This window comes from Primulina huaijiensis, chromosome 15 (genome assembly GCF_012295235.1).
Source record: "Primulina huaijiensis isolate GDHJ02 chromosome 15, ASM1229523v2, whole genome shotgun sequence".
In the NCBI taxonomy this organism is placed as follows: Eukaryota; Viridiplantae; Streptophyta; class Magnoliopsida; order Lamiales; family Gesneriaceae; genus Primulina; species Primulina huaijiensis.
The window spans coordinates 990351-1010812 of NC_133320.1; the positions used below are offsets into that span (position 1 = coordinate 990351).

General features: G+C 36.4%; 2 protein-coding genes and 1 pseudogene across 3 annotated transcripts in view; 2 read left to right on the top strand and 1 right to left on the bottom strand.

The window, feature by feature from the left end:
• Nucleotides 1-9540, top strand: part of LOC140959496 (serine/threonine-protein kinase TOR) — a 32912-nt gene extending 23372 nt beyond the window's left edge. The window contains exons 35-56 of the mRNA XM_073417353.1: nt 2047-2115; nt 2219-2329; nt 2758-2898; nt 2991-3119; nt 3216-3375; nt 3494-3708; nt 4071-4277; nt 4623-4736; nt 4812-5015; nt 5257-5337; nt 5625-5699; nt 5791-5857; nt 5999-6159; nt 6304-6477; nt 6588-6716; nt 6827-6910; nt 7511-7572; nt 7654-7726; nt 7820-7954; nt 8483-8659; nt 8729-8994; nt 9291-9540. Of these exons, the coding sequence (XP_073273454.1) occupies nt 2047-2115; nt 2219-2329; nt 2758-2898; nt 2991-3119; nt 3216-3375; nt 3494-3708; nt 4071-4277; nt 4623-4736; nt 4812-5015; nt 5257-5337; nt 5625-5699; nt 5791-5857; nt 5999-6159; nt 6304-6477; nt 6588-6716; nt 6827-6910; nt 7511-7572; nt 7654-7726; nt 7820-7954; nt 8483-8659; nt 8729-8994; nt 9291-9309 (2853 nt within the window). The 3' untranslated portion in view covers nt 9310-9540. The remainder of the gene's footprint in view (nt 1-2046; nt 2116-2218; nt 2330-2757; nt 2899-2990; nt 3120-3215; nt 3376-3493; nt 3709-4070; nt 4278-4622; nt 4737-4811; nt 5016-5256; nt 5338-5624; nt 5700-5790; nt 5858-5998; nt 6160-6303; nt 6478-6587; nt 6717-6826; nt 6911-7510; nt 7573-7653; nt 7727-7819; nt 7955-8482; nt 8660-8728; nt 8995-9290) is intronic.
• Nucleotides 9541-11257: 1717 nt separating this feature from the next.
• LOC140958541 (tubulin alpha-2 chain) lies at nt 11258-13858 on the bottom strand. Of its 2 annotated transcripts, XM_073416027.1 has the most exons (5): nt 13647-13858; nt 12738-12972; nt 12279-12649; nt 11591-12049; nt 11258-11505 (listed from the first exon to the last, which is right to left on the bottom strand). In XM_073416027.1, the coding sequence occupies exons 1-5, from the start codon at nt 13737-13739 to the stop codon at nt 11365-11367; spliced, it is 1299 nt and encodes a 432-aa protein (XP_073272128.1). In that variant the 5' UTR covers nt 13740-13858; the 3' UTR covers nt 11258-11364. The 2 variants fall into 2 exon arrangements, with proteins under 2 accessions (XP_073272128.1, XP_073272126.1); XM_073416025.1 differs by having other exon boundaries at nt 11258-12049.
• A 1566-nt stretch (nt 13859-15424) lies between these two features.
• Nucleotides 15425-18620, top strand: LOC140958645 (probable zinc metallopeptidase EGY3, chloroplastic; annotated as a pseudogene).
• Nucleotides 18621-20462: the final 1842 nt, after the last annotated feature.

Here is a 20462-nt window from a genome sequence, read left to right on the forward strand (position 1 = left end):
AGAAAGGAAGCGTGATATGTATTGTCATAGGGGTAAAGTTGGAAAATTAAATATTGTACTAGTATTTATCCAGACAGAATAAATAGAACCAAATAGAAACAGAGTTTAAACCCTTGTACTAAATGTCCATGTACTAAACTTTCTTATCCCTTCTATTATCTTCAAATTATTAATCTCATCTTACGTATCAAACGGTGCCTTTGTATTTTCGATTACCTTTATTTAACTTATAACCACCAAAGCTGGAGGGTAATTACTGCATGCAAGTGAAAAATATAACTGAGCTTAATTACACATCTTTTGATGAATTTCTCAGCAATCTGTTGCCTAGGCATTACTTTTCTATGCATCATTGTGAACTGCTTTTCTTTTGTGGCAATCACAGCTTTCCTGAATTTGATTCTCATTGTTCTTTCTTTACCACACTATTTTGCCTACTTATCTGTCCATCCATAAAAATTACCATAATTGGAGTTACTTATACTTATGCGACAGTTTATCTATGCTACATTACTGAGCCTCCAGAATCCAATATTTTTGGAAATATGGGTTTCTAACATGTGGTTCATGGCTACTCATCAACCTTTGAAGACATGCATGAATTGGGTCTTCTGAGGCTTATTTTGGTGATGCTAGTTTTGGGGCAGGTAGTGGCACTAGTAAGGGTGAAGGATGGATTTCTATACTGTTTAATGGAGTATTTTCTTGTGGTGATGGTTTCCACAATATCACCTATTAAGTTTTTGGTGGTTTACTAGTTTTTGGAGGTTATATCGTTTAATTATGAAGGCGTTTCTCTTTATATGGCATTTAGAAAGTCGTTAACTTTATTTTCTTCATTGTTACTTGAGTGAAATGGCTCACATGACTCATGAGTGAGCTGTTTGCAATCTGGTTTGATCACTTGAGTGAGAGGTGAATTGCAACTTAATCTGATCACTGGAGTGGGAGATGAATTGCAGCTTAATCGGAAAAACATGACAGAAAACCTGATTTAAGTCAGTGTTAGAGATGTGAAGTGGAGGAAGCTAATTTTAGTTGTGATCTACGTCTCTTGTTCAGTACTTAGACGGTAGCATATAAAGTTACTGGGGGAAAAGGAATATAGGAAATTAATGGAACTTAAGACTTTGAAATTTTTTGCTAGAATTCCAAAATGTTTTGTGACTATAACTCAAGCGTAAGTTTTTAGCGCAGAAATGCTCAATAATGTTGACAGATCTAAATGTTCAATTCCAGTAGCAGTATACCGTAGTATAAAAGGGCTAGCAATTCCCATATATATGCAACCTTACTTTCTTTGGTGAGTATTCCCTGTGCTCCTATGGGAATGTTGTAGTTCGTGCATTACTTCATGACTTTCTCATTTATTTTCTTTCTTTTACGGTTCGACCATCATGGATCAGATAACTAAATAGTAAAGACAGCTTTCTGCGGCTGTGCGCATCAATTTCTTTGAAGCATGGGTTAAAAATGTCCCGAGATCGAATTGTTGCTATCTATATATATTTTTTATTGGAAAATATGTTTTCTGTTGTTCTTTCCTGACCGTATTTTTTTTATGTCTGCAAGTAATTTGTGGCTCTTATTGTGATTATGTCTCTCTTTGGTGGAATATACAAATGTTGATAGGATCAGAGCTTTTTTTTTCCTTTTTTACTATGCGGATTACTTGTCCGCGTCTTGTAACTAATAACATAGATTTTAATTAATAACGTGATATTATTCCATATAAAAAAAAAGAATATACAAACTTTTCTCTCTCATTGATCGTTCAACAAGTGTTAGTTCGTTATAAATGGATTTGCTTTGCCTTGTAAATTATCCTTGTCATTTAGGCATTGTAAATGTTTTATTCAAATTCCTTTTCTCTAGCTTTTAAGTTTCAATAAGCTTGGCGATAAACTTCTTGACTTGTTGCTGTCGGTGATGTGACATCATTAACATGTTAAGAAGTTGGTAACCTTGACACTAAATTTTATTGATTTTCAACATCTCATACGCTCCAATCAGCACATGAAATAGTTAACGATTTCTTCTTGTTAGGTTCTTGAAAGCTATGAACGAGCATATAGCAATATGGTTCGCATTCAGCAACTATCAGAACTAGAGGAGGTATATGCCATTATTTCATCTCAAAATTTTTTGATATCTCGGCTAAGTTTATACAGTCGAAACATTTTAATACTGATAGTGTTTCTGATGCCTTGCAAAACAGGTAATCGATTACTGCACTCTTCCTCTGGGAAACACTGTTGCTGAGGGACGAAAGATGCTCATTCGCGACATGTGGAATGAACGCATAAAAGGCACGAAACGAAATGTTGAGGTATATGGCGGCGTTGATCAGCTGGCTTCATTAGCAATCTATCAATTTGAAAAAAACGTAATTATATCAATTTGAATATAAATATTCATTGAAATGGATTACGAGAACAGAATACCAACTTTTGATTTAGGAACTTCCCTTTTTATGGCATGCACGAGCATTATCTTTATTGAGGTTCCAGCCACCAAAAAATAAACATGTTAGAATAAAATTTTACTGCAGTGAAACAAAAGGTGTTTTTTAATATTGGTGGGTTCCTTGATGTACACTCAATGGTGAGGCGAATTACCCCCACCTTAATTGTTTATAATGCGTGAATACCACATGTGATTAGGATTTTGCACTTCAGCTTATATCTGTCTGCCCTCTCACCCACTATCTATTTTCTATATACTATTTTTCCGATGTTCAAACATCGTAATTCACAGGTATGGCAAGCAATTTTGGCTGTTAGGTCTCTTGTTCTGCCTCCTACAGAAGACGCGGAGACATGGATTAAATTTGCCTCTCTCTGCCGCAAAAGTGGCAGAATTAGTCAAGCTAGATCAACTTTGACTAAGCTCTTACAGGTTTGTGACCCATGTCAAATGTGTAGTCACAGATCTATTTTTTTCACTTAAAATGTCTATATGGTAGGTTAACTCATACTTGTTACACGTAGTTTGAACCTGAGACAACTCCTGATACTGTGCGATATCATGGGGATCCCCAAGTAATTCTAGCTTATTTGAAGTATCAATGGTCACTTGGGGAGGATCACAAGCGTAAGGAGGCCTTTGCTCGACTGAAGGTCTGTTGTAAAATCTGTTGTTTGTCAAAATGGATTGCACTTGTAATGTTTAGTATTTTCTATGTTTATGACGTGCATAAAACTTATATATTGTAGGATTTGGCAATGGACCTTTCAAGGATGCCAGTTTTGCAACAAGCCTCGCAGTCTGGATTATCAGCTAGTTCAAATATGCCTCTTGTTGCTCGTGTTTATCTCAAGTTAGGAACCTGGCAGCGGGCACTTTCCCCTGTACTGGATGACGACTCTATACAAGGTACTGTGTGAGAGGTGCACTTTAAGTGCACAATTCTACCACGCCTTCCTCAACTGCGAGGATTGCGGCAGCCATTGATGTCACTATTTCTGATTAATGATTTGTTACATGATTCCAGAGATCCTTAGTGCATTCCGAAATGCCACTCACTGTGCAACAAAGTCAGCAAGAGCTTGGCATAAGTGGGCTCTTTTTAACACAGCAGTAATGTCCCATTACATTTTGAGAAGTTTTCCTAGTGTTGCTGCACAGTTTGTTGTCGCTGCAGTCACTGGATACTTCCACTCGATAGCTTGTGCTGCACATGCGAAAGGAGTTGATGACAGTTTACAGGTAACAATATTGTACATAGATACTTGTGCCTTTGTAAATGCTATGGCCTGCTTTTTCTGTTGCTGCCCCTCTTTTTAAGTATCCATGCACGACTTAATTTTTGCCTGGAGATCATGACGTGAATTCCTTTGCCCTAAGAAGTCTTGTCCTCAAAGCTTCCAACTCTTATATTTTTCAGATGCCTCCTTCATTGTTTTTCCAATGTTCTTCTCAATTGAGTTTCATCATTTTTTGGCCATCGCTCAGTCTCATCATTCTGCTTCAATCATCTCTGTGACTCTGGCTTCAATGTATTTTTGCTTTCACTTAAATTGATTTAATTTTAAACGGTCCTTTGTTTTTGTGGTGCTTCTGGAGCTCAGGATATCCTACGGCTACTTACTTTATGGTTCAACCATGGAGCTACATCAGAAGTTCAGATTGCATTACAGAAAGGATTTTCACTTGTTAATATCAACACATGGTTGGTTGTTTTACCACAGATTATTGCCAGGATACATTCTAACAATCATGCAGTTAGAGAACTGATACAGTCACTATTAGTACGAATTGGTCATAGTCATCCACAGGTTTGCTTTTAAACACCATGATTTCATGAGCTTTTTTGATTGATCGGCCCTTTTTGTGATTTAAGTTCTTTTTTTTTTACGAATAAATCATGTTTACAGTTTTCTTATCCTGTTGGTTTTTCTTCTTGCTTGGTGTGCCTCTTATAATTTCATTTTGTTACTGCATCATAACTCGATATATATGCAGACTCTATAGTAATGTAATTAGATGACATCATTGGTTTGTATGAAATCACTTTTTAATTTTAATTACTCGCTATAACGTTTCTTTGTCATCAGGTTCGTTATTTCATGTAGTTTCATCCCTCAAGTGTCTGAAATATAATACGCATGTATATCGCACAGGCTCTTATGTATCCTCTGCTCGTGGCATGTAAATCAGTTAGCAGTTTACGTAAAGCTGCTGCTCAAGAAGTGGTGGACAAAGTTAGACAGCATAGTGGTGTACTAGTGGATCAGGTGAAACTAGTATCGCCATAGTGATTTTCTTGATACTGGTTTTCTCATGTCTGACTTCTTTCCTTTAATGCAAAGGCCCAACTTGTCTCCAAAGAGTTGATTCGAGTTGCAATACTTTGGCATGAAATGTGGCATGAAGCACTGGAAGAGGCTAGCCGCTTATATTTTGGTGAACATAATATTGAGGGAATGTTGAATGTGTTGGAGCCGATGCATGAAATGCTTGAGAAAGGGGTGATGAGGAATAATACCACCGTAAAAGAGAAAGCCTTCATTCAGGTAAATTCGTCGCTCCACATCTGGTTAGATCTGTTTACTTGGTTGCAGTCCAAATGTTCGCAATATACAGCGACATTGCTCTAATGACGGTCACTTGTGATTTTTCATCACATTTGTACACGTGTGACTGAAAAAGGAGTCAGTGTACAGAACTTAAAACTAATCATATTTTGGCTATATGTTCAATTGTTCTTGTTGATTGTGATACTTGGTTATAATTGGATTTTATTTTATGTTTCAGGCATATCATCATGAACTTTTGGAGGCCTATGATTGCTGCATGAAATATAGAAGAACTGGAAAAGATGCGGAACTGACTCAGGTATTAATTGGGGTAAAACATGGTCACTCCAACTTAATTCACACTATTTACAAAGTCAATGTCACTTTTTCCCAATTGTTTTTATGGAACTTCTATTATCACGTGGCTTGGATAGTCTATTCTAGCAAGGACATGGCATTGGAATTTTCAAGTACTTGCTGCCTATTTATTAAATGTTTGTTTACTGTTCAACTTAAATTTATGAAGTGGAGCTCATGAAATTTGTCAACATGCTTTATTTATTACTCATGTACAACTGCTTATAAATTTTTAAATATCTCTTTCAGGCTTGGGATCTCTATTACCATGTGTTTAGGCGGATAGATAAGCAGCTTCAAACTCTTACTACCCTTGACTTGCAGGCAAGAAACAAGTTTTCTTATTATTGTTGGTGTAGGCTGCTTCTAGAAAACTAAAATTTTAGAGACTAATTTGTTTTCTTTTACAAATCAGTCTGTGTCTCCAGAATTGCTGCAGTGCCGTAATTTGGAACTGGCCGTCCCAGGAACTTATATAGCTGGTATACAGTATACTCTTGACTATTTCACTGAAGAAAAAATTTGTGATATAAAATGAGCTTTACTGGAACGAAATCATCGTTTTAGAAAAATAGGAGACTTGAATGTCAGTTTTACTTTGACCAAGTTGTTTTCTTTCTCAGACTCACCAGTGGTGACAATTGCATCCTTTGCACCCCAGCTTGTTGTTATCACTTCAAAACAAAGACCCCGTAAGTTGACAATTCATGGAAGTGATGGAGATGATTATACTTTCTTGCTGAAAGGACACGAAGATTTGCGTCAAGATGAACGTGTCATGCAGGTCTTATTATAACCTTAGTTCCAGAGTTACATGTTGACGGCTAATCCTATTATGAATATTTTGTGTTTCTTCAAAATAGAATATCAAGATACATTGCTCTCCATTAATTTCTCACGATTTATCTGACTAGTACTTCTCAACCAGCTTTTTGGTTTAGTGAACACTTTACTGGGGAATTCTAGAAAAACAGCAGAGAAAGATCTATCTATTCAAAGATATGCTGTCATTCCACTATCTCCAAACAGTGGCCTCATTGGGTGGGTTCCAAACTGTGATACCCTGCACCAACTCATTCGAGAATATAGAGATGCGAGAAAGGTGTGATTCAATCATTGCCACGTCGCTTACTGCTAACTCATTTGTGTTGCTTGTATCTGTTGGTAGATGCATTTCCTGATCGTTGTGGTTTATTATTCCTAATTTTGTAGATCACCTTGAACCAAGAGCACAAGTTGATGCTTAGTTTTGCTCCGGATTATGATCATTTGCCGCTTATAGCAAAAGTGGAGGTTTTTGAGTATGCTCTACATAATACCGAAGGAGATGACCTGGCAAGGGTGGGCATAATTAAGAAATTAATGTCGCCTCCCTTTTCAGATACATTCATATGTGGGATATACACATGTTCACAATTAGTTTTCTGAATGCTTCTATAATTTCCTAATAGGTGCTGTGGTTAAAGAGTCGCACTTCGGAGGTTTGGTTGGTTAGGAGGACAAATTATACAAGGAGTTTGGCTGTCATGAGCATGGTAATGGCTTCTTGTTAGAAGTTAGCTTCTCAATCTTGTGTTATTAATCCCTCTCCCTCTCCCTCTCCCTCTCCCTCTCCCTCTCCCTCTCTCTCTCTCTCCTGGTGTATAGATATATGGAATTTCAATCGATTATTAACCTTGGATTGATAATTCTACTGTGGTACTAAACTGTTCATAATCCCTAACTACGCTAGTAGTTGAACTAGATTATTATCTGTAATTCTCTCTAAATGCTCATGATTATCCATCTGGGATACTTCCCATATGAAATATTATTGTGGACACTTAACACCTTATATGCATGAAGTTTTTATGCTAGATTCATTAAAATTGGACTATGATTTGCGGCACTTGTCTGGGGTTTATCTATGATTTTAATTTAAAATAATAAATGGATGCAATTATGTTTTTTTCTGTAACGATTTGTAGACTTACGAGGTCCAAAATCGAGAAAGAATATTAACTTTCACTGTTTAATCATATTTTATTTCAGTTCTCTTTTATATTTCACATTTTTAACGTTACAAGAGCACGACTTACTAAGTGCCATGATCTTGCACCTATTGAAATGATATCACTTGCTCATTCGTTTTTCAGGTCGGTTACTTGCTTGGTTTGGGTGATCGACATCCAAGCAACCTCATGCTGAATCGTTATAGGTATTCAGATGAAAAGAGATTTACATGCATAGAGTTTATAAATGTGTGATTTCTCTATATATTTGTAAATGATGTTTTCAGTGGGAAGATATTGCACATTGATTTTGGAGATTGCTTTGAAGCTTCAATGACCCGGGAGAAATTTCCTGAAAAGGTTTGCGATCTCAGCTGCAGTTTTAATAAATTTTGGGAAAATAAAACAAACATCTAGCTCTCTCTTAAATATATAGAATTTCTTGGTTTATAGGTTCCATTTCGCCTAACAAGAATGCTTGTTAAGGCCATGGAGGTTAGTGGCATCGAAGGAAACTTCCGCTCAACTTGTGAAAATGTTATGCAAGTTCTACGTACAAATAAGGATAGTGTTATGGCTATGATGGAGGTATAGTCTTAAATATGCTGTGTTTTTTCCTCATAGTAAGCAGTTTCATTGTAAATTACTCCATTTAGGCTTTGTTAATGTAATTGTCATTGCCCATTATGGCTATTAGTAATATAAGAAGGATTGGCTTATGAGCTATAGTGATGCCTCCAGTTTGAAAGGTTGGATGTGCTGGTGATAAATTTGTTATAAGCAATGTTAATATTATGTCCATTCAGGCTAGCAGATCAGCTTCAGGTGCTGAAGGTTGTCGTTGCCATGTGAAATTGTTTCTCTTTTCCTTACTATTTTTTTGGCTAAACCTTATGCTCTTGTAGTAGTGTGGCGAGTTTACTCCACTGATGATTGGTTTTGACTGGGAAAGAATGATTTGGCCCTAGTGCATAATTGTACAAAAGTTTAAGACTCGCGTCTTAAGTTAAACCACCACTTTTTATGGGATGATTTAAGTTATTTTTAATTTTTGAATTTATTTAACAGTAGTACAAATTTGACACTCTTACTCGGATTTATGTTTACCTTTTTCAGGCATTTGTGCATGATCCGCTAATAAATTGGCGTCTTTTCAACTTTAATGAAGTCCCTCAAATGTCGACCCTTACAAGTACTCACATCCCAGCTGTCGTGAACGGTGAGGATTCTTCCACTTCCAACAGTGAGCTGCTTCAACCACAACGAGGTGTTCGTGAGAGAGAGCTTCTTCAGGTATTGGTCCATTTTGGTCTTCTTGCCTGTTGTATCTGTAATGCTTAGGAATTTTTTTGTTCCTTTTAGGCTGTCAATCAATTGGGCGATGCTAATGAAGTTCTGAATGAAAGAGCGGTGGTTGTCATGGCGCGAATGAGCAACAAGCTTACAGGGCGGGATTTCTCTGCATGTTCTTCTTTACCTTCAAGCTCCGTTCAATATTCCCTGGACCATGGCACTATGATTTCTGGTGATACTCGTGAGGCTGACCATGGATTATCTGTCAAATTACAAGTTCAAAAACTCATTCTTCAAGCAAGATCTCATGAAAATTTGTGCCAAAACTATGTTGGGTATGCTTACGAGCACTTCATTAGTAAATTACATATTGATTTTGATAATTTTTTACATTCTAAAAGCTAATATTGACTTTTGTGTCATGTTTTTTCCGTTAGCTGATAATCTAAAACTGGAGATTCATTATATTCCTAACCGTTCCAGTATTATTTTACCACCGATTGACTAGTTTTCGCCCTTTTTTTGTAATATTCTTCGGAACAGCTGGTCCTGGATATCATACAGAGGAAAATATATTGCACCGGTCTTGTTTATTTTCTTTTTGACCAGGAGGTACCTTTTTCTTTTTCAGATGGTGTCCTTTCTGGTAAGTCTGCGGATCAAACCAAACGATCAGGGGAACACATCCTTTGTAAACAGTGTACACTTCCGAGTAACAAGGTGATTTTCCTGATTTACCCCACTTCCTGTTATATTATAGAAAGTGTAAATAATAAAACTAACTGGGAGTTGATCATGTACAAATGTAAATATAGTTGAGAAGTTAGAAATCAAACATACCTATTTTCATGATATATACAAAATTCGAGTCAATTCCTGCATATTGTTGTCTTGGTTTTATTGCTTTTTAGACATGTCTATTGGTATTGTTGACTAGTAATTGTGATCCCAAGCCCGCGGTTCATAGCTAAGGACACAGATCAAATCGGTTAATTGTTTTTTAAAAAAATATTAGAAAGGATGTTTGGGTCTTAAGAAGTTCGGGATTTCCCCCAACCTTCCACTGCCTGCCACTGCCAAGGGCTTTCTTCTGGTACATATTTCACTGCTCCACTAGAAATTCTCTCTCCCTCTGCTGTACTCCAGCTTGGTAGTATCCACTGCCTGTCCACGGTGATCTGCCTTCGGACTTGCAAATTTGAAGTTGAGTTATATTGTTCTGGAATTGATGAACAAATTGATTGGCGTAATGTGCGAAGGCATAAAAAGGTTGATTGGATTTAATCGTCTCATTTTCTATGTTAATAGTACAGCGAGTCGGTATATATATATGTGGGGAAATTCTATGTCACACCGAGTGATCTTCGTCCGGTGTAGCATCCACCATTCATTTGATGTAAATGTGTGGGCTACACACCAAATGAATGGCACCTGGTGGATCATAGAATTTTCAATATATGTGTCCTAATAGTATGTGATATATAATATTAAATATTAATAGTAAAGAATAAAATTATTAAAAAAGTTCAGGTTTGTGCCACGATGCATGCGTGGCAGCTTGGGTGGGCATCTTTGGAAGAAATTCATATCTTCTCTTGGTTCTTCTAAAGTCCACCCTACCCATATGGTAGTACTCCAAATCTTTAATCCAAGGGCTACAACTTAGAGGGGGGCTACATTTTTTTTTACCATGGAGCCACAGATTGTATCAAATGGAAATAAATGTGTCCTCGTTGTAATCCTTAGATTAACGTTTACTTGCTTGATTCGGAGGATTCGGAGGTTATTGAATAATTATTAAATAAATGAAAAAAAAATTGATAGGGAAATGTGATATATTTAGAAAAAAAATATTGTGTTTGTTATGATTTTTGTGGCATCTTTTGACCTTTTTAACATATTATTATAATTACAACCCTAGCCATAATTTTTTTGGGTTTTTTGTTCAAGGACAAAGGTCGAAGGACAATTTTGGATAACGGAATATTTGAAAGAAAATGTTGACAGGAGGAGAGTTTATTTTCACACTTAATTCCAACTATTCATAAAAATGAATGATTGTTCGAGTTTACTAAAAATTATATATAAAAATGATAAACCAAAAAAGCAACTTACATTCACATGGTATAGAGCACACCGAAAACAACCTATGGCATTGCGAACAAATTTCATGTTTTTAGTCGTTTTTCTTTCTTCGTGCAATGAACCCCAATGGGAGATGGAAATTAAATAGATTTTTCCCTCCAAAGATGTGTATTTCATTATGTGGATTTTTTTTTTTATAATTGAATAGGTGGAAATACAAGTGGAAAAATTAGAAAAGATCCCTAATTTTTATGCTATGTAGGCAAAACTCAGGTGTAATCAAATCGACTGAAATTGCAAAATTTGAAAGCAAAGAAAAAAAAATCGGCTACTGACTGTATCACGCACCAAATATTCATAAAAAGACGGCGGACCTTAAAATATTTATTTATAATTTATGTAGTTTTTTTCAGAGTAAGGTAGGTGAATTTCTAGAAAAGGTCATCTGAAACATGGAGCCAAGTTGAAGACAAATAGAGCGACAATTGCGAATGACGAGTGCCAAGTGCAATAAAAAAATGTCGTCATATTTGAATGGTAGAAAGCATTTTAATACGGGGCTCAAAGAAAGAGTACACATAATATATCCGAAATCCAAAACCAACTTCAGTAAGAAAACATCAAGCAAACACTATCGAACTCAAAACACCTTTATCAACCATCCTCTTCACATCCATCTTCCTCTGTCCCCTCCGCGCCAACTTCTTCATAATCCTTCTCCAGAGCAGCAAGATCCTCTCGAGCCTCCGAGAATTCGCCTTCTTCCATTCCCTCACCGACATACCAGTGCACAAAAGCTCGCTTTGCATACATGAGATCAAACTTATGGTCGATACGAGAGAACACCTCAGCCACACTGGTTGAGTTTGAGATCATGCAAACAGCTCTCTGAACCTTGGCAAGATCCCCACCAGGAACGACTGTAGGTGGTTGGTAGTTGATGCCGCACTTGAAACCTGTTGGGGACCAATCGACGAATTGGATTGAACGCTTTGTCTTGATGGTGGCTACGGCTGCATTGACGTCCTTGGGGACGACATCACCACGGTACATCAGACAGCAGGCCATGTATTTGCCATGGCGAGGATCGCACTTGGCCATCATGGACGAGGGCTCAAAAGCACTGTTGGTGATTTCAGCAACAGAGAGCTGCTCGTGGTATGCTTTCTCTGCTGAGATTACAGGCGCATAAGAGGAAAGCATGAAATGGATTCTTGGGTAAGGCACCAAGTTGGTCTGGAATTCAGTGACATCTACGTTAAGGGCGCCATCGAACCTTAGAGATGCTGTCAAGGAAGAGATCACCTGCATTCGACAAGAATAGTTGACACGATACAGTAATGAACAGTTGCAAATCCACCGGGTGAGGATCTACCCCACAACTCGAATGAAGGAATTTTGAAATCTTTATATGCAATTTTTCTAAAACTAAAAGTTTCATCCAACAAATATTCAGTTGCACGTCTCCCCCTCCCCCAAACCACGAGCAACGGTTGGTACAACATATGATCAAAGAGTGAGGGTGAAACCATACCTGAGAGATAAGGCGGTTGAGGTTGGTGTAGGTAGGCCTTTCAATGTCGAGAGACCTCCTGCAGATGTCGTAAATGGCCTCATTGTCGAGAAGCACGGCAACATCAGTGTGTTCAAGCAGGGAGTGCGTAGACAAAACACTGTTGTAAGGCTCTACGACAGATGTGGAGACCTGTGGAGATGGATACACAGTGAAGCCGAGCTTAGACTTCTTGCCATAGTCAACTGACAGGCGCTCCAGGAGAAGGGAGCCCAATCCAGAACCTGTTCCTCCACCAACTGCATTAAAGACGAGGAAACCTTGGAGGCCGGTGCAATTGTCAGCGAGCTTTCTAATGCGGTCCAAGCAAAGGTCAACAATCTCTTTCCCAACTACGGGTAACACAAATTGTAAACAAAACCTTGAACACCAAAACGACAGCAGAAAATAAATGAACTCATTGGGGATGAGCAAACCTACTTGTGTAATGGCCACGGGCAAAGTTGTTTGCAGCATCTTCCTTGCCACTAATGAGCTGTTCAGGATGAAAAAGCTGGCGGTAAGCCCCGGTGCGAACTTCATCGATCACAGTGGGTTCGAGGTCAACAAAGATTGCACGTGGAACATGCTTTCCCGCACTTGTTTCACTGAAGAAAGTGTTGAATGCATCATCACCTCCTCCAACAGTTTTGTCATTGGGCATTTGTCCATTAGGCTGAAAAAAGAAAAGAACCGAAGTCAGATCTGTTATATATAGGAATGAAATAGACAATAAGTCTATAATATTGCATCTGATGCAAATATTAGGCCAAGAAAAATGGGATGATTGATTACATAGAGGACAGGACTGCAGAAATGTGATGGAGACTCTATATCAGCCTAATGGGCCAAACGTAGAGTAGTTATGCATGCAAGCGTAGGTACAAATGTTGTAAGAAGCAGATATCGGATTGATAATTCCTCAAAGGTGGCAACGAAATAATATACTTAACATGTACACAAATTAAATAATACCCTTGACATTTTCTTTTATCAAAACATGTACAAATTCATTCGTGATCCCACATTTAGACATCAACCAAAGCACTTCCCAGTCTATTTACACACATAAACAAATGCGTTAAATCAAATAATTCACCGTTCAAAACTCCCGAATTGTCGCACATAATTTCCTGCGATCTACACACATAAATGCATATATAACAAACGTAGATCAGATCAACAAAAGCCATCATACTTTTACATAATCAAAATTCACAGATAGAACACTTACGTATATTCTCAGTCAACAATTTCCTCGATCTCACATTAATCCACAAAAAAAAAAAAACAAGCGAACACGCATAAATAAACAATAAGATCAAATAAAAACAAGTGTATCCGATGCACCTGAATACCGTGCTCGAGGCAATAAAGTTCCCAGCACGCATTACCGAGCTGGATACCGGCCTGGCCAATGTGAACTGAAATACACTCTCTCATTCTCGATTCTAAGCACGAAAATTCAGAAAAAAAAAATAAGCGGAAATGTCGAGAAAATCAGAGAAGAAAAAATGTTTAGCGGCGTTTATCAAGACGCCCTTTGAATTCATGGAAATGGAGCCTGGTGATCGAGTCTGATATTTATAGCGTCAAAGTAGGCGAGGATATTGGAAGTTAACCAGGGTTAAGATTTGGGTTTGTATGACCCAGAGAGAAGAAGTTAGCCGGCCAGGCCCAGTTGGTGCTAACCATGGTTAAACTATCCTTTTTAAAATGAAAACATTGCCGCCCGATTTGCCGAATGAAAGATAATTATAATCTTTTATTAGTATATAACATGCATACCAGTTGTGTGTTATTATTATTTTTAATTTGATCAAATAATAATAAAAAAATTAACATGAAATTATTTTTAATTTAGAAGAGTTATTCAATTTAAAATGCAAGTTTTGTTTAGATTTTTTCTATGTAAAATATGAAGTGACTTGAAGAGATTTTTAGCAGAGTAAGAAAAATAATTATGAAATTAAATATTTTGGTGTCCTTTAAATTAATTAATACATGAACACATTTATAATATAATAGTATAAATGAGGACAAATATTAACCAATTTATTAGAATAACCACTTTTATATTATTTTTAAAAAAAATTTATTTCTAAAATAACACACATATATCATGAGGTTCGAGTTATTGAAATAAGTAAATAATTAGCCAATTACTTAAAGAAATTACATCTCTTCGGAATAAGATGATTGAACAAAAAATGATTATATATATATATTTTTTAAAAAAATTATATATACTAGCACTTTTCATTAGCCTAAGGTACCGTTTTGTTCATGATATGAGATATATAATATGGAGACAAGTAATATTTTGTAATAATAAAATAAATAGAAAATGATAGTTAATATAATGTTTGATTTGATTGATTAAATTTGAGATAATATGATATTACCATTTTGTCATTTTTGAAAATATTAATAGAATATTAATAATATTATTTATTAAGGATAATATTGTAATTTTATATTATTGATTTGATTGATGTGAGATAAATCATTACGAATTTGATTAATGTGAAATAATTAATTAATAATTTGATTGATCGAGATAAATAATACTTGTACAAAACAAGTGATATGATATGACTATTTATATTAATACTTACATATACTTGAACCAAACAGTACCTAAGAGTATTTTTAAAAAAAGAAATAAAATGGGACTACATCATCATTCATTGATTTGATCAATGATCCCTGAAATAAATAATGCATTTTAAGGGGATTTGTCACTACAACAAAACACCAATTTGAATAGATAATAAAAATGTTATTTTATTATTATTGTTAATTTTTTTAATATCATTATTCTTATTTTATTATTTATTTACAAACCAATAACGTGATTGATTTATTTGTTATATGTATAAATCAACAATAGTATTTTCTAAAAATTATAGTTTTAAAAATATAATATTTTAATAAATAACGAAAAGGGCCTATAACTTTAAGAATTTTTTTATTTAAAAAATAAAATGATTGGACCTGTGCCCCTCAGAAACGTACAAAATTTTTGTTTTGTTTGTTTTTTATATTCGTTTATTAAATATATATTATTCCATGTAAGATCCGCCACTGATATCCTCGGTTCCTGATGAGTGGGGGGGAGGATTCGTTTTCCCAGCCCGGACACCTCTTCACTCTGGAACTTCCTCCGACCTTCTAGGTTCTAGACAAGCTCTACTCTTCTAAGAAAAACATGTGTCGCTATAATTTCACAATGTGTTCACCTGTTCGTTTCACGGGTCAAGCAGATTTCTTTGCATTTCAATGGCTACCACCCTCTTTTCTTTTGTTTCATGCTCTCCATCTCCACGGACACTCGACAGAAGTTATACGCTTCATACGACGTCCCTTTGTCGACTTCTAGATACCCTTTTGGCCGGAGGTTGAAGTTTTCGGGGAAAAGATTGAATTTTTGTGTGAAAGCTGAGGAGAAAAAGGGCTCCTCTTCCTCATCTGTGGCGGTGGAGGAGCCGAAAGAAGAGGGTCCTGACAATGGCAAAAAAGGTGTCAATATCGAGGATGGGTTTGGGAGTGATAAGAATGAAGGTGAGAAAAACGAGAAAGGAAAGCTACAAGAAGTGGATTGGAAACAAGACGAGGCCTTCAAAAATTTCATGGGGAATCCTTCTATCGAGGCTGCGATAAAGCTCGAGAAGAGAAGGGCTGAAATCAAGCTTCAGGAGCTTAATAGAGAAACAACCGGCAATCCCTTTGTAAGCTTCTTCAACAATTTGGTTCGTGCCAATCTGTCGAAAGAGAAGGAAAGGTTGGAGAAAGCAGAGGAGAGTTTCAAAGCTCTTGATCTCAACAAGGTTAGATTTATATTATTGTTTTATTATCAAGCTGGCTTATAATTTTTTTTATTTTTATTTTTTCCATTAATTTTCTTGTCGTGGCATAGAAACTCTGGTTTACGTGGGCAGTGTAATTAATGTATGCATTTATTAACTAAATGGTGTAATGCAGTTGAAGAGCTGTTTCGGGTTTGATACCTTTTTCGCCACAGATGTTAGAAGGTTCGGAGATGGTGGGAATTTTTATTGGAAATTTGAGGAAACCGGTTGAAGAAGCAATACCTAAATTAGAGAAAAAGCTGTCAGAAGCTGCGGAGAGGGAGGTTGTTGTATGGCTTATGGAGGAAAAAACAAATGATATCACCAAGCAGGTATTTGTTTACAAGCTTGTGTCCATGTTATGTTGTTACTTAAGTTTTAAAAATTATGATTTGGAATAAACTTTTTTCCCCTTTGAAGTTGTTTTCTTATTCAAACGACCTGTTTCTTAAGCGTTAATTCTTGTGGTAAATTTGATAAATCTTTTACAATTTTGAAGATTTTATGTCTGGTTCTACCTTTGCTTTGTAGCCTTATCCTTCCTCCCCTGTTGGTTAAAGTGTTATCTTGATTTATTGCGTCAACTGTTTAGACGTTCTTTAATTGGAAGAACATGAAGTGCCCCTAGTTTAACTAAAGACGATGATCTGTTGTTGGCTGTTCTCATGTGATAAAATATCTCGAGTATCATTCGTTTAAGTTTTAAGATATTTCTAGAACGTAAGGCAGACATTGAACGTCATGGATTCTGTTTAAACTTGTATCCAAATTTATGTGCTCTTGCAGGCATGCGTCGTGCAACCCAAAGCTGAGATTGATCTCCAATTCGATTATACAAAACTAAGCACTCCTTGGGGTTATGTTAGTTCTATAGCTTTGGCTGTCACAACTTTTGGGACGGTCGCTTTGACCAGTGGCCTTTTCCTCAAGCCAGATGCCACCATTGATGACTACCTAGCTAACTTCGCGCCCCTCTTTGGTGGATTTTTGACTATTTTGGCAGTTTCTGAGGTATGCAGTGTATTTGTTCACTCTGTCTATCATATTTAAAGATTTATTGAAACTTCGCTATGGTCCTGTTATGAGTACAGTATCTATCTTTGTCATAGAATCTCATTTATGTCTAGTTGGTGCTTACAGATATCAATAGTGCTAGTTTTGCTGAGTTTTTTGAAGAAATGTATTTAATTTGCATAACTTCCTTTATTCTACCCCCTTCCATTTGTTAATTTTACTTTGGTTTCTGTATAGATAGCAACACGAGTAACAGCATCCCGGTACGGTGTAAAATTGAGTCCCTCGTTTCTTGTCCCATCTAACTGGACCGGATGCCTTGGCGTCATGAATAACTATGAATCGTTACTGCCTAACAGGAAGGCCCTGTTCGACATTCCAGTAGCAAGAACAGCCAGCGCATATCTGACGGCCTTAGTTCTTACAATTTCTGCTTTTGTAACTGATGGCAGTTTCAATGTGGGTGACAATGCATTGTAAGTAATCTTTTGTTCCTTCATTTGTGTTATATGACTTATGTGGTATGTTATGTTGTTTCCTCTATAAAACTCTTTATGTTTCCTCTGCTTTCAGGTACATTCGACCTCAATTCTTTTACAACAATCCTCTTCTTTCCTTCATCCAATATGTGATTGGACCCTACACCGATGATCTTGGGAATGTGTTGCCGTATGCAGTTGAAGGTGTAGGAGTCCCCGTCGACCCCCTTGCTTTTGCTGGCCTTTTAGGTGAGTCTTTTCTTGAAATCATGGTCTTGTTCTAGTCTAGTATATGGTTAATTTTCATTTTTATGTGTAGCTTTTAGAAATGTAACTTTTGTTCAAACCCAAAATACACTGGAGTCATATACGGGAAACGCCTCAGTTAGAAACCTTCAGAAATTGTCGTGTCATTTTTCAGAGTATGCAAGTTTCATTCCCAAAATACATTATATGAACTCTCTCGCCTAAGTCCCTCATTCGCCACAATTCCTGGTCCGCAAACAGGAGAATAAAACGTATATGTTTCTTGTTTAGGTATGGTGGTGACTACTCTGAACCTACTCCCATGTGGAAGACTCGAAGGAGGCCGCATTGCGCAAGCCATGTTCGGAAGAAGCACAGCTAACGTGTTAACTTTCGCCACATCCTTACTACTAGCCATAGGTGGGTTAAGTGGAATTGTTTTGTGTCTAACATGGGGACTGTTTGCAACGTTCTTCCGGAGCGGAGAGGAGGTTCCTGCTAAGGACAAGATTACACCGTTAGGGGACGATCGTTTCGGTTGGGGTTGTGTGCTTTTCTTGATATGTTTTCTGACTCTTTTCCCTAATGGAGGAGGGACCTTCTCGAGTTCCTATTTTGGGTCACCGTTTTTCAGGGGGTAGTTGTAAATCGTGAGTAAACAACATTTCAGCGTTCAGTACTGCATTTTGGCTGTGAAATCAATGCTTGTGGATTTTGTGATATGGTTGATATTCGGGCAAGAAAACGTTCTTTCAAATTTTTTTTAATGAAAGTTGACATATATTTTTTATAATTCAAGTCACAAGTTTATGGGAGATTGTCTAATATTAATTTTAGTGTTTCGGGAGTAATTTTATATCAATAAAAATGAAAAATATTACCAATGATTGTGCACACACAATTGAGCAATATAAAATATATACAATACCAATGTCATAAAAGTTAAAAACAAAAAAGATTTTCATAAAATTCGAACACATGGAAATTATGTAGTAATTATATTTAATTAAATATAAATCAAATGAATATATTTATTTACCATTGGCGTTTACCCTTGCCGTTAATGGGCCTGCTGAGGGACGAATTCTCAATTCTTTAGTTTAGGACTGTTAGTGAACCATTATGTCTGCTAATTAATTTTTTTATTTTACGATTTTATGCATGAGCTTTGCCATGGTACAGCTGTATGCGATTTTTATCATGAAAATTGATGTTTTGCAAGCTATTTGATGGAAAGGGGCGATTGATTGAAGGGCGCATGCCCAAAATTGGTATCTCCTAAAGCAACGCAGTGGCATGTTTTTGCAGCTTTCGGTGAGTTGAAAAAGATTGATCCTTCATGAGCCTCCTGTTGAAGTTGGTTAACTTCTACAAATTGTAAGCACTACTTGTGCACCCTCTTTTGTACTTGACAAAATCGGTACACGTTTTATTTCTTTATTAATAAAGATTTGGATTTTTTGAGATTCTTAATCTATGAAGGCTCGGACTCGAATCGCTACATGGGATTTCCCGAATGGAAGAGTTGGATCATCTATTTCTATCACCTACAACGGATTATTGCTAACTTTTTCAATCCTTGTGCGGATAGATTTACACGTTCAAGCATATTATCTTCTCACATTTGAGTATTTGATCATACTTGTGTTCGATTATATTTTCTGAATATAACTCACATAAGTCAATCGTGCAAGAAGAATAACAATGACAAACAAGATTACCAGACAATCTGTCCAACCTTGCACTAACACAATAGTTCACAATACAATGAAATAATATGTCAATGGCTTGCACATAAAAAAGCTCAACACTCCTGTATCACAAAGCTTTGTGCAACTCATGTCTAATATAAACGAAATACAAGCCAACAATATCAGACAAACTGGAGTAACTGCTCCTAGAACCGCCACCTGTCAAACCCAATTGCTTTGTCTGGATAAGAGCAAGCTTAACTTCTGCCAGATTGCATGTTTGTCCGCCTGCCACTTGTCTTAGACGTTTGCGAAATATCCCAAAACGCCCACATAACTGCCCAAACATTAAATTTACGGGTTACACATATCCAAGGCATTCACCAACTCGAGTTGACTAGCTTGCTTGTACATCCAAGTCCAAGTCTTCAAACACTTGACTACCTGTAGTACACACCCTCCCAAATATGTTAGTCGTTTATACATTTAGTCAATCCAATAATTTATGCAAAGAAATAAACATATCTATAAGTAATAAAGAACATGTATCATTTGTATCGTTTTCAAAGTATTTTATATTTATCCCACTCTTCAAGTTAATAATATATTCATGACGATGTTGCCTAATTATTTAAAATATTTTTGTAAATAAACTTTATAAAGATTTAGACTTTACAAAGTGATTTAGAAACTTATAAGCTATTACAAATTTTAGAACTAAGCCTAAAGTATTTGGATAAAATAGAATTACGTAGGAAGGGAAACGTATTTATGTCCTTTGACCATTGTTTTGAAAATTTCTTGCGAAGATAATCTCTTATAGAATAAGAATAAATGTTAATTTTGACGCCACAATTAGGCAAGTGTTGGCCCTCCACTTGACCT